This window comes from Crinia signifera, chromosome 12, assembly GCF_055691185.1.
Source record: "Crinia signifera chromosome 12, ASM5569118v1, whole genome shotgun sequence".
Taxonomy (NCBI): domain Eukaryota; kingdom Metazoa; phylum Chordata; class Amphibia; order Anura; family Myobatrachidae; genus Crinia; species Crinia signifera.
In genome coordinates this window covers 23,809,029-23,823,319 of record NC_139228.1, presented here as the reverse complement: position 1 = coordinate 23,823,319, position 14,291 = coordinate 23,809,029, and the positions used below count along the sequence as shown (strand labels likewise).

General features: G+C 45.6%; 1 protein-coding gene across 1 annotated transcript in view; it reads right to left on the bottom strand.

The window, feature by feature from the left end:
* Positions 1-4,451: 4,451 nt before the first annotated feature.
* PLEKHD1 (pleckstrin homology and coiled-coil domain containing D1) overlaps positions 4,452-14,291 on the bottom strand; it is a 51,433-nt gene continuing 41,593 nt past the window's right edge. Inside the window, exon 13 of the mRNA XM_083166635.1 lies at positions 4,452-5,107. Within this exon, the coding sequence (XP_083022761.1) occupies positions 4,950-5,107 (158 nt within the window). The 3' untranslated portion in view covers positions 4,452-4,949. The remainder of the gene's footprint in view (positions 5,108-14,291) is intronic.

Below are 14,291 nucleotides of genomic sequence, written 5' to 3'. Positions count from 1 at the left end.
AACAGGTGTGTGGAGCTGGCGCAGTAACCAGCTGCTGGAAGGCTGATATCTCTGGTTCTGGGAACAGTAGAGACAAGCTACTAGTGTCACTCAAAGGGGGAGAGTCCCAGCTTTTGGAATCTACCCTCAGAAAAACTCAAAGTCAGACAGAACCTGAAATATCTGACTGGGAATAGCAATTAACAGGCTTGGATGGGGACCACTGTTTTGAAGTCAGATATCTCAGGTTCCCAAGGGCCGATTTTTTAAATTCTTGTACCCATAGAAAGAGGGGATCCCCAGCTTTCAGACTCGGACCCTAAGACTCCAGGGGGGGTTTCTGGGTACTCAGAAACCCCCCCTGCGTGCGCTACTGCACCCCCACTATCAACGCCAACCCGAAGTGTGGCGAGCGGCGGCGTTATGCGTCCTCCGACCTTTTCATACCTCCACTATCCACGTCGGTGTGGAGTCAATTTTATATAGCATGGCGAGTGCAGCGAGCCACCGAGCCCGAAGCGTGGCGAGCGCAGCAAGCCCCTGAGGGGGTGCGTATTAATTTACATGTATTCCGTGTCCCCTCGCAGGGCAGCTGCGCTCGCCACGCTTCGGGCTCGGTGTCTCGCTGCGCTCGCCACACTATCTAAAATCAGCTTCATGCCGACGTGTATGGTGGGGGTATGAAAAGGTTGGAGGACGCGTACCGCTGCGCTCGCCACGCTTCAGGTTGGCGTTGATAGTGGGGGTGCTTTTAACATTGTAAGCACCCATTACGCTGCTTATACAATTAATAATCTTATAGGGGGCCCATTTAACATTCAAAACACCCATTAGGGTGCTTATACAATTTTAAATCGTATACCATTGTATATGGCATACAATGGCATACAATGCGATGTTATACGATTTAAAATTGTATAACATCGGCTGCCATCGCGTAACTTCGCATCGCATACCATTGTATGGCTTATGGTATGCGATGAGCGCCGTGCTAGGAAACAAGTACCCACATCTCTTAGCTCATGACTTTATATATCAGTGTTTCAGCGTTTCATACTCTTTCTTAAGTGATCCGTGTATTGAAGGGTCTAAAATGTTGGACTGCTGATTCGTGGATGTGCATAGTGTTCACTCTAGAACTCTGCATTTTTCCTCTTCCCAGCCTGGGGTGTCGCTCTCTGCTGTGGTGCTTCTACCACAGTGTGGTCTATATTTCAGCACAAAAATGCAGACCAGACCATTGCTAGAAGCACCACAGCAGAAAGCAACACCCCAGACAGGGAAAAGGAACTGGACGGGTTTTGAAAGATGCAGGGTGCTATAACGAACACTACGGGACAGATGGATTACGCCTGGTGAAGAGATAAGAGTGGAGATAAAGTAGAAGGTGATAACACACCAGCCAATCAGCTATGTTTGAAAAATTACGACCACTGAAGGTCGACAACTGAAATAGGTTGACATGGCTCAGGTCAACAGGGTTGGCAGGTCGACACAAGCATTAGATCGACAGTGGGAAGGTCGAGAGTCAAAAGATGTCCATGAGTAAAAAATACTACAGTATTTAGCATTTGGACGCGTAAATAATTGTTTAACCATTTTGAAGAAAGTTTTGTTTATCATACTATTATGTTGTGAACTAATTCTTATTCTTTTTTTTATTATTATTTGGCCACTTTTTAGTCACAATCATGGGATAATAACAATGTGAGACTAGGATCCCTGTCTGTGGCTGATGAGGAATAATGGTGGCCAGTAATCATGCTTATTGTTTATTATCCTCTCTTTTGCAGTTGCTGCTTTCTTTAACCTCTTCCCAAAAGACTAGATTATGTCTGTATCCAGCAAAACCATCAATATCAGTATAGACCGGGCGTAGCCAACCTGTGGCTCTCCAGCTGCTGTGAAACTACAAGTCCCAGCATGCCGTGCCACAGTTTCAGCACTCCTTAATAGCAAAACTGTGGCAAGGCATGCTGGGACTTGTAGTTTCACAACAGTTGGCGCCCACAGGTTGCCTATGCCCAGTATAGACAATCTTTAGGTTTAAATTGTAACTGACATATTTGAGATTATTACATTGACATACCAATAAATCATCTCCAAGCTGTGACACTAGGAGCTGATTGGTTGCCAGTTTATCTGTTTCCACTTTGATGCATATGCCCCTGAAACTTCTACTTCTTAGTAGTGTCATGCTTTGGGGAACTGTTACTTACTAATGGAACACTTTTCTGTACCTTCTCATTCCTGCCTAACACCTTTCAGTGACTGGAGGATATAGGGCACTTCCCTGATGCCTGTTCATCCCTTCCCTGACTGATCCCGCCCCCTTGTGTTTTCCCGCCTTTTTATACTGCAGCTGCAGTTGAGCCGAATGCAGCCTCTCTCTCAGGGGCAGAGTTATTAATCTCGGTGAAGTGAAAGTGTCAGTTTTTTTTATCACCGGCCAATCAGCTCCTAACTGGTTTTTATCACCGGCCAATCGGTTCCTACCTGTCATTTTTCAAACCAAGCCTGTAACTTCACATAGACTTTATCACTTCACCGAGCTTAATAAATCTACCCCTCAGTCCACTGGCCAGCACTGCAGACAAAGAGGAGGAGGTTGACAATAAAGAACATTCACCCTTTGAGTGCCAACGTTGGTGTGAGAGATCATCAAAATATCTGCTAAAAATGCCAGCGTCGCCCACAGCGACTGTTATATCTATTAATCTTGTGTCCAGCAATAGGTCAACAATGACAAAACCATACCTCCTTGCAGAGTTAAAGTGTAAGGGGACGTGGTGTAGGGAAAGAGGTTGTGGCTTCACGGGGGCTGCCCGAAGCCATGACCTTTTTCAACTGTGGGGGGTATGGCCAGCATCTGCAAACTGCTGGCCACGCCCTATGTCCCTGGGTCTATTCAACGCTGCTCTGCTGTGCACTACTGGATTCTGCCGGCCCCGGTAGGTACAGTCCTAAAAAAAACAGGACTGTCCCATGAAAATCGGGACAGTTGGGGATATGACAAGAGTTCGACATGTGGAAACATTTTAAATGAGTTTTTTGGGTGTCGATGTCAGCCCCTAAACATGTGGGCGCCCTTATTCCGATCTGATCACAGTACAAACTTGTTTTCAAAATGGGCAAAACCATGTGCACTGCAGGTGGGGCAGATGTAACATGTATAGAGAGAGAGAGTTAGATTTGTGTGAGTTATTTTATTTCTGTGCAGGGTAAATACTGGCTGCATTATTTTTACACTGTGATTTAGATTTCAGTTTCAACACACCTCACCCAAATTTAACTCTCTCTGCACATGTTACATCTGCCCCACCTGCAGTGCACATGGTTTTGCCCATTTTGAGAACAAGTTTATACTGCGATAAGTTCTGAATAAGGGCCATAGTGGAAACAGAGAATTCTTCCAATTGCAGAGAATAATAATGTGAGACGCTGGTCATCCTGAATGGAAGATTATGAGACAAATAACCTCTATGTAACATGAAGTTCCTGCACAGCATGATGACACGGGCTCATCGCATTGGGAAATCCGGTAGCCGATACTGCCTGCGTTTTGATATTTTAACAGAAAGATGGGGAGGTGGGAAACAGGAGGTGATGATATCATTTGATTAAGGTTGACACAATCATTGAGGTCCCTTATGAACTGCAAATCTGTGAACCTGCAATGCTTCCTAAGGAACACCCAAGTACCAATGTCTCTGGCTGGTACATTTAGGAACTCCCCAGTAAAAGAAAACTTCATCTGGTACTTGTTTCCTAGCACGGTGCCCGATATTTCCATCTTATGGCATCTTATGCCATCGCATCGCATCGCATGCCATATAGCCGCATACGATGCATGCAATGCGATTTTTTATTGTATAAGCAGCCTAATGGGTGCTTACAATGTTAAATGCACCCCCACTATCAACGCAAACCCGAAGCGTGGTGAGCGCAGTGAGCCCACGAGGGGCGGCGGTACGTGTCCTCGGCCCTTTTCATACCCCCACTATCCACATCGGTGTGGAGTTGATTTTAGATAGTGTGGCGAGCCCCGCGAGGGGTCGCGTATTATTTACATGTATTCTGCGTCCGCTCGCCACACTATCTAAAATCAACTCCACGCTGACGTGGATAGTGGGGGTATGAAAAAGTCGGAGGATGTGTGCTGCTGCGCTCGCCACACTTCGGGCTCGTGTTGATAGTGGGGGGGCATTTAACATTGTAAGGACCCATCAGGGTGAATGTACAATAAAAAAATCGTATACCATCGCATTGGATGCCATTGTATGGCATCCGATGCGATACAATTTTTTTATTGTACAATATCGCGTCGCATCGCATCGTATACCATATTTAGTCTTATGGTATATGATGCGATGGGCGCCATGCTAGGAAACAAGTACCCTTCATCTATGTTTGCAACTTGCTAAAAATCTACTAAATGCATTTGATGAAAACAATAAACACATCACACTCAGTACGGCCTAATACCACATTAGGAATATCTCTTTTATTAATTGAAACTTTTAATTACTACTTGAGTTGTTGTCATTTTTCGCTCACACTAACCAATCGAGCATTACAGGCATCCCGTCAGTGCCTATCGCAGCGGCTGTGTGTACCAAATACGCACAACTTTTCCCCCCTGCAGAAATCGCCATGTCGGCGCACAGACTCATGCCATTCCTTGCAAAGCTAGCTCCAGTCGGCAACAGTAGGAGTGGCACACAATCTGCACTTGCACGGTGTGTCGTCGTGACCCTCCCGGACACAGCTGCAGCAAACAAAAACCTAAAAGTGGACACTGTACTATCGGTCACACAACCATGCCTATATTAAGAGAGTTATATAAGTACAGTGTATCATTGCTGTATGTAACAATAGAGTAACATGTGACAAAGGGAATGAAAAGTGTTTGATGTGTGTTCGCTACGATCCTACAGTGTTCTCTGTATAGGAAACAGTTAGTACAGTAGTTACTTCTCATGTCCCTGTGAGGGCTCCTTCTGTGTGATGATCTGATACAGAGTTTCTCTGAAATGTTTGTCCCTGGTAACACTTATGGCGGCTTCTTTGAGGCTCTGGATGTCACTGGTCTCAGCCGGAGACATCAAGAAGGAATGGGAGTGTCTCACTGGAAGAGAAAAAGCTGGTAGTGAGTATACACAGTGCAGTGTGTCTGCAGGTCTTACAGGATAACTTATCCACCCCAGGCCTCATTCAGAATCCCACACAAAGCAGCTGTATTTGTTACTGCACTGCACAATTGAAAAGAAAAGATAATCTCTGCTTGCTTTCAGCAAGCCTCATCGCCCCAGTGTCCCCGCTTGTGAATCCTTGCAATCATGCACAACGGAAAATCTCAGACAATGAAGCAGGCCCTCTGGAGGTCACACTGCTGGGGGCTGAGCCAAAATCTATGCGAATGCAGTTTTCAATTCAGTAGTGGCATTGTCTGTTGTAAGCTGGCCGCGATATCAGGCCCAAACGCACAACTTTGACAGGTGCAGATCATGAGGTGTTTGGGTACAATGCGCGGTCCCGTTGGTTGATCCTCAAATCATATGTGCTGCACGTATGTTCAGTCGTGATGGGGTACAGATTGTGAGTGGGTTTTTGGACATGCGATCGGTCAGTCCATGGATGTTATGACCCGCGTCATTTAACTGCCATTTTCCCAGAAACTGTGATGCATACGATCGATCGTGAGACGATCAATCGTTTGCGGCAGCTGGATCGCACAATGCATCGCTGGCACATCGTGGGGATTAAGGGAAATCGTGACACAATCAGGAACGCACTAAATCTAACCAAGGGCCGGATTCAGAGCTGATCGCAAAAAACAAATGGTCAAAGCCATGTGATCAGGAACGCACTAAATCTAACCAAGGGCCTGATTCAGAGCTGATCGCAAAAAACAAATGGCAAAGCCATGTGTACTGCAGGCAGGGCAGATGTAACATGTGAAGAGAGAGTTAGATTGTGTGTGTGGGGGGGCTCAAAATGAAATCTAAGTTGCAGTGTAAACATAAACAGACAATATTTACCCCGCACAGAAATAAAAAAAGCCCAAATCTAACTCTCTGCACGTGTAACATCTGCCCCAGCTGCAGTGCAGTATGGTTTTGTCCATTAGAGAATGATTCTACATTTGCGTAGAATATGGGAGAGGTCATGGCAGCACCATGCTTGCTGACTTCTGAATGGCCCTTATGGGAATGTAGAGAAGGTTGAGGTGTGAGGTGCAGCACCACAAATCGCAACTGCACAGCCTCAACCCCTGCTTAACAATACTGAGATTCCTGGCAGTGTGCAGTGGAGGCCGGGATATAAATACAGATCACATTATATATATCTGATTAGGATCCCCAATCCAGTATGTTGGATAGGCCCAATGGCAAGAATGCTGTAATACTGAGAGATATAAGGTTAAAATATTCATTTATACCTTTTATAATGATGCATACACTATTTTCTCTGTGTCTGACTATATGGCACCATTTATCTAGACAAAAATACACTTTATATCTAAAGCCGACCTCCACACTGAGCAACGTGCTAAGCACAGATTACTCAGCACACATCGCGGCACACTAGCGATGCGTGCAGGAGATGTGGTAATTTGGTCTACAGCATGATGGTCGACACCATTAGGTCGACATGATTCTAGGTCGAAAGGTCATTAGTTCGACAGATCATTAGTTCGACAGTCAAAAAGTCGACATGGGTTTTTTCACAGTTTTTTTGAGCCGACATGTGCCGGCAGGCGGTATTTCATGCTCTACCATCCACTAGGGCGTGGTGGGAGAATAAAATAGTGTTCCGAGCTTATCGATGCACCGTGCCCGAAGCATGGCGAGCGCAGCGAGGGGCTGTTGAGCACTTTAAACTGTGTCCATGTCGACTGTGTTGACATTCAGGTAAAAAAAAAAAAACAGTGAAAAACCCCATGTCGACCTTTTGTCTGTCGACCTAGCCACTGTCGAACTAATGACCTGTCGACCTAATGAGCTGTCGAACTAATGACCTTTCGACCTAGAACCATGTCGACCTAGACCCATGTCGACCATAATGCAGTAGACCAAAGGATCCCAACCCGTTTGCCTATTGTCTAAACCCCTTGATCTAAGCAGGATAGACAGTCACCCGGGGTCATACACACGGAGCGATCTGCGCTTAATTTCTAAGTGATCTGGTCACATCTCTTAGACATGGGGTTAAATTTGCCCCATGTGTATTCCCCTTAATGTTAACTTGAACAAATCCATTGAGGTCCATTTGTTATCTGCACAATACGGTAACATGCAGCAGATGTAATTGAGTTGAAATGCAGCTACACTCACACCCAGCAGATGTACCTATCCGTTAGGGAAGAGCAAACATTCTGTGCGACCATTTATGAAGGTTATGAGCTAATGGTCCCAGAGACATAATAAAGACACGTTTTTTACTTATGGGGGTATTCAATCTGGGTTCCGACTGCTCTCAACAGTTGGAATCACCGCCGTTTTCGTTGGCTTCCGAAGTCAACTGGACAGTCGGTATTCAATGTTCCGACTGTTGAGTGTCGGAACGGCTGTGGATTGTCGAAAATGCCAGTAGATCCAACGATACAGCGGTTGTTTTTCGTCAAAACAGATTCAACTTTTTTTTTTTAAGTCGATGCTGTCGGAAACGTGCCCACTGAATAGGCACGTGCCAATACTTCCACCTGTCAGAAATATCGGCAAAGATTGAATACTTCCCTTAGATTCCTTTCTGTTTATGCAGTATTCAAATTAGTTTTCCAACCCCTTTTGGATTTGGTAGAATGCTCTGTAACTTGGCTGCATCTCAAAATAATGATAACAAATGTGTATGTATACCATCTGAGATAAGAGACTTTCCATGTATAACATCACATCCAAGAAAACCCTAAGTGTAACTTACTTCCACAGTAATGCTGGCCTGCATCGTTATAAGTACTACATACTACCGCTTCACCATCCAGTGCTAAGGAAAGTCATGTGTAATTTGGCTTTGCCTGGTCTCACATGTTCAATGGACTGGAAGTGTGACAAGGCATCTTTCTCCACTCTCAGATTATAGATAAATAAGATTATAAATAACAGAAGAATAAAAGGAATACATTTTCTTCTGTGAAGCTGCAAATGTAAAGCGATTTGAGCCTTATACCCCTTTCAGACAGAAAAGTCTGAAAATCCCGGCAAATACACGGCATTTCAAATGCCGTGTCAATTTGCCGGGAGCAGCCTGACCCCCCTTCACACAGAAGAACAAATTACCGGGTTGAAAATTTCTACCCGGTAATTTGCTGAATAACACGGGTATTTCTTCTGTGTGAAAGGGTCAACACGGGTCATAAATCCCGTGTCCTCGACCCTGGATAATTCCCGGGTCGGAGACACGGGATTTACGAAACGGGTGTGCCCTTTCACACAGAAAAAGGACCTGTGTATTTAATGAAATTCCCGGGTGGAACTGCTTCACCCGGGTATTTCATTTTCTGTGTGAAAGGGGTATTATTCAATTGTTTAATCCTTCCTCGATCTCTCGCCTAAAGTGATGGGAGATTATGGGGCGATATAACACAGGACAACTTGACTTTGGAGAATGATGGGATCTATTTAATAAGCAGTGAAGAGCCTAATGCCAATTCAAAAAGCCCATTCATTGTTTTGTCTTATTCAACAAAGCGCTAAAACCAGATAACTCAGAAATACATAGTTTAGACAGGGTGGGAATAATAACATCCTCGCCATACTATTATAGATTAGGATTTAAAGCACACTAGGGTGATTTATTAACCCTTTCAAGTCCAACATTTAGTCAGGCTCAACAGCCCTAGCGCTAGTCGCAGATCCAATGGCGAGCTACTTTAAAATAAGAACATTAACATCGTTCAACATTTTTTAATTTAAAAAAAAAGTAAACATTTAAACCATCTAGAAAGGGGTAATGACCTTGTGTTTCCTGCGCACCCCCTTGCTGCCTGGGTCAAAAACTTCCTGGTGTCTTCCCAAAAGGCACCAAAAAAGACAGGAGTAGGAGAGTAGGTGGAAGTGACCTTTGGCGCACTGGGTATAGAAATTTTTCAAAGCCAGCCTGTAACTTAACAGATAGGAGCTGATTGGCTGCTGCATTATCAACTTACACTTTATCACTTCATCCACTTAATAAATCTGCCCCACTCTCTTGGGCCCCTGGTTCTCAAACTGGGTACCACGGGACACTTGCAAGGGTGCCGCGGTTTGGAATCCCAGTATTTATTCAAATGACATATGGTCAATTTGATGGCAAAAGCAGTGCTGGCGGTTGTCAATCATAAAACACATAGATGACCAGTACAACCCTGTAAATCACCCCGTAACTGACCCAAAGGGTGACCGGTAAGCACTTCTAGAATGACTGCTCAGTCTGTTTCTAGAATTAGAGCAGAATGATAGCTAGATTCGGAGGCAACACAAGGATGAGGCAGGTGGCATTTCTGTAACAGATGGGGGCTTATATAGGTCAATGAATATTTTATGACAGCATCCATTAACCAATTGTCACATATACCCCATATATGCACAATTTGGTGATGGTCATGTAGTGAATGGGCATGCTCAGCCACGACAGGCATGGAAAGGGTTACAGTGACATAATGTCCCACCTGTCAGGGTCGCTCCCTGCTGCTGTCAAATAAGAGAGAGAGAGGTAACAGGAGAACGTTATGATTGACCTTATGAATTCTGCTTCACTAAATCCCATTAATCCCCTAAAGCCATACATGTACAAGACTCTGAGCAGAAATGATCCCGGAATCCCTTTCCCACAAGCATTATGTATGGAACAATCTCTTCTACAGGCAATAAGAGGAATCTCCCTCATAGGATGCACTCTACTGTCCAGGAGATTTCCCAGTTATCAGTATTGGCAGCATGTGACGTTTATCTCTCTTCATCCGACCTGAGAAAGTCATCTTGTAACACATATTGTATATGCTGTATTCAGGGGCACCAAGGGAGGGTGGGTACAGATACTGTATATACTGTATTCAGGGGCACCAAGGTAGGGTGGGTACAGATATATACTGTATTCAGGGGCACCAAGGGAGGGTGGGTACAGACAGGGGCGGATCCAGGATAAAATGACAGGGGTGGCACCATGATAAAAGAGGGTTTAGGTGGGGGAGGGCCAGTGTTAGTGGTGCCAGTGTACATGCTAAGAGAGCGTCATGGAGAGGGTGGCAATGGGATTAAAAATAGGCCCTGGCATTTAAAGTGCACAGGCCCACCATGGCAATAAAAGTGAAGGATGTAATTGTGCGCACGCCGAAGGCGCGCTCTGGAAAAGGGGGTGTGGCCACTCAACAGTGTAGTGTACAACACTTGAGTGTAGTGTACAACACCATATACAACTTCTACACATTATGCAACAAAATACTAGACCCCATTATACTTGCCCCTTACACATGATGCCAAATAGAATAAGCCAAAATTCAAACAATGCCACATGGATTGTGTCAAAATTCACATAATGCCACACGGATTGAGCCAAAATTTACATAATAACACACGGATTGAGCCAAAATTCACATAATGCCAAATGGATTGAGCCAAAATTCACATAATGCCAAATGGATTGAGCCAAAATTCACATAATGCCACATGGATTGTGTCAAAATTCACATAATGCCACACGGATTGAGCCAAATTCATGAGATGCCATATGGATTGAGCCAAAATTCACATAATGCCACATGGATTGAGCCAAAATTCACATAATGCCACACGGATTGAGCCAAAATTCACATAATGCCACACGGATTGAGACAAAATTCACATAATGCCACATGGATTGAGCCAGAATTCACATAATGCCACACAGATTAAGACAAAATTCACAATACGCTTAATAAACAGGGACATTGTCCACCAAAGGCGCGCATTAAACATTTACACCATAATGTCCATTGCACGTTACACGGCATGATGTCCATTATGTATTATGCCAAACACCATAATGCCTATTAAAAATTATACTACATACAGTAAGTGCTGCTTATCTACATGCTCATTGCCAAGGGTTCCATGCTCATTGCCAGAGGTTCCATGCTCGTTGCCATGTGGGATTACATGCTCATTGCTAATGGGGAATACATGCTCGTGGTAAATGGGGGACAGCCGCCGCCAGGCAGAAGTGATAGCCACTGACAGTGGCAGAGCCTGGCTGTATTCCGAGCACTGCAGGTCCCAGCTATTTGAAATAATACCAATTTCACACCAGAAAATGCGTTCCCAGGTTGGCCCCTTTTACACCAGCCTAGTCCCTGCATTTTCTGGTGTGAGGGGGAGAGAAAACCACCCCTCCCCCCCTTTAACCAGTTATCTCATTTAACCGGCTATATCTTCGGAACTAACTGACCCATTTACATGAGACAAGTATCATATTGAAGAACTTTTAAGTGGGCTTTGAATGATTTTGGTCCAGTGAAACTGGAACGTTTGGTTCCAGAGTAATCTGCCCTCAAAGAACATGAACAGCCATGAAATGACATTTCAAAAATAAAAAAAAATCGATTTACATGCTATATCTCTGGAACCGATTGACCGATATGGACCATCCTGGTATCATATTGAAGGCCCAGCGATTTGGAATTGAATGACTTCAACCACAAGGTCCTGTGATGCCAGGGGGGTAACTGGCAGCCGTCGGAACCGGTGGGGGTCGGAATTGACGGGTCCCATATTATCCTATGGGGAAAAAATGTTACAGCTTTGCCAGACGATATCTCCGGTTCCCGGGGGGCTAGAGGCATGGGGCTGGGCTCGTTGGAAAGCTCTGGTCCTCATCTACAAAAGGAATGACAGGGGGGGCACGTGCCCAGGTGCCCCCCTGAATCCGCCACTGGGTACAGATACTGTATATACTGTATTCAGGGGCACCAAGGTAGGGTGGGTACAGATATATACTGTATTCAGGGGCACCAAGGTAGGGTGGGTACAGATACTGTATATACTGTATTCAGGGGCACCAAGGTAGGGTGGGTACAGATATATACTGTATTCAGGGGCACCAAGGTAGGGTGGGTACAGATATATACTGTATTCAGGAGCACCAAGGGAGGGTGGTACAGATATATACTGTATTCAGGGGCACCAAGGGAGGGTGGGTACAGATATATACTGTATTCAGGGGCACCAAGGGGAGGGTGGGTACAGATATATACTGTATTCAGGGGCACCAAGGGGAAGGTGGGTACAGATATATACTGTATTCAGGGGCACCAAGGGGAAGGTGGGTACAAATATATACTGTATTCAGGGGCACCAAGGGGAAGGTGGGTACAAATATATACTGTATTCAGGGGCACCAAGGGGAAGGTGGGTACAGATATATACTGTATTCAGGGGCACCAAGGGGAAGGTGGGTACAGATATATACTGTATTCAGGGGCACCAAGGGGAGGGTGGGTACAGATATATACTGTATTCAGGGGCACCAAGGGGAGGGTGGGTACAGATATATACTGTATTCAGGGGCACCACGGGAGGGTGGTACAGATATATACTGTATTCAGGGGCACCAAGGGAGGGTGGTACAGATATATACTGTATTCAGGGGAACCACGGGAGGGTGGGTACAGATATATACTGTATTCAGGGGCACCAAGGGGAGTGTGGGTACAGATATATACTGTATTCAGGGGCACCAAGGGGAGGGTGGGTACAGATATATACTGTATTCAGGGGCACCAAGGGGAGGGTGGGTACAGATATATACTGTATTCAGGGGCACCAAGGGGAGGGTGGGTACAGATATATACTGTATTATGGGGTACCAAGGGGAGGGTGGGTACAGATATATACTGTATTCAGGAGCACCAAGGGGAGGGTGGGTACAGATATATACTGTATTCAGGGGCACCAAGGGGAAGGTGGGTACAGATATATACTGTATTCAGGGGCACCAAGGGAGGGTGGGTACAGATATAAACTGTATTCAGGGGCACCACGGGAGGGTGGTACAGATATATACTGTATTCAGGGGCACCAAGGGAGGGTGGTACAGATATATACTGTATTCAGGGGCACCAAGGGGAAGGTGGGTACAGATATATACTGTATTCAGGGGCACCAAGGGGAGGGTGGGTACAGATATATACTGTATTCAGGGGCACCAAGGGGAGGGTGGTACAGATATATACTGTATTCAGGGGCACCAAGGGGAGGGTGGTACAGATATATACTGTATTCAGGGGCACCAAGGGAGGGTGGGTACAGATATATACTGTATTCAGGGGCACCAAGGGGAGGGTGGTACAGATATATACTGTATTCAGGGGCACCAAGGGGAAGGTGGGTACAGATATATACTGTATTCAGGGGCACCAAGGGGAGGGTGGGTACAGATATATACTGTATTCAGGGGCACCAAGGGGAAGGTGGGTACAGATATATACTGTATTCAGGGGCACCAAGGGGAGGGTGGGTACAGATATATACTGTATTCAGGGGCACCAAGGGGAGGGTGGTACAGATATATACTGTATTCAGGGGCACCAAGGGAGGGTGGGTACAGATATATACTGTATTCAGGGGCACCAAGGGGAGGGTGGGTACAGATATATACTGTATTCAGGGGCACCAAGGGGAGGGTGGGTACAGATATAAACTGTATTCAGGGGCACCAAGGGGAGGGTGGGTACAGATATAAACTGTATTCAGGGGCACCAAGGGAGGGTGGGTACAGATATAAACTGTATTCAGGGGCACCAAGGGGAAGGTGGGTACATATATATATATATATTGTATTCAGGGGCACCAAGGGGAGGGTGGGTACAGATATATACTGTATTCAGGAGCACCAAGGGGAGGGTGGGTACAGATATATACTGTATTCAGGGGCACCAAGGGAGGGTGGGTACAGATATATACTGTATTCAGGGGCACCAAGGGGAAGGTGGGTACAGATATATACTGTATTCAGGGGCACCAAGGGGAGGGTGGGTACAGATATATACTGTATTCAGGGGCACCAAGGGGAGGGTGGGTACAGATATACACTGTATTCAGGGGCACCAAGGGGAAGGTGGGTACATATATATACTGTATTCAGGGGCACCAAGGGAGGGTGGGTAAAGATATATACTGTATTCAGGGGCACCAAGGGAGGGTGGGTACAGATATATACTGTATTCAGGGGCACCAAGGGGAGGGTGGGTACAGATATATACTGTATTCAGGGGCACCAAGGGGAGGGTGGGTACAGATATATACTGTATTCAGGGGCACCAAGGGAGGGTGGGTAAAGATATATACTGTATTCAGGGG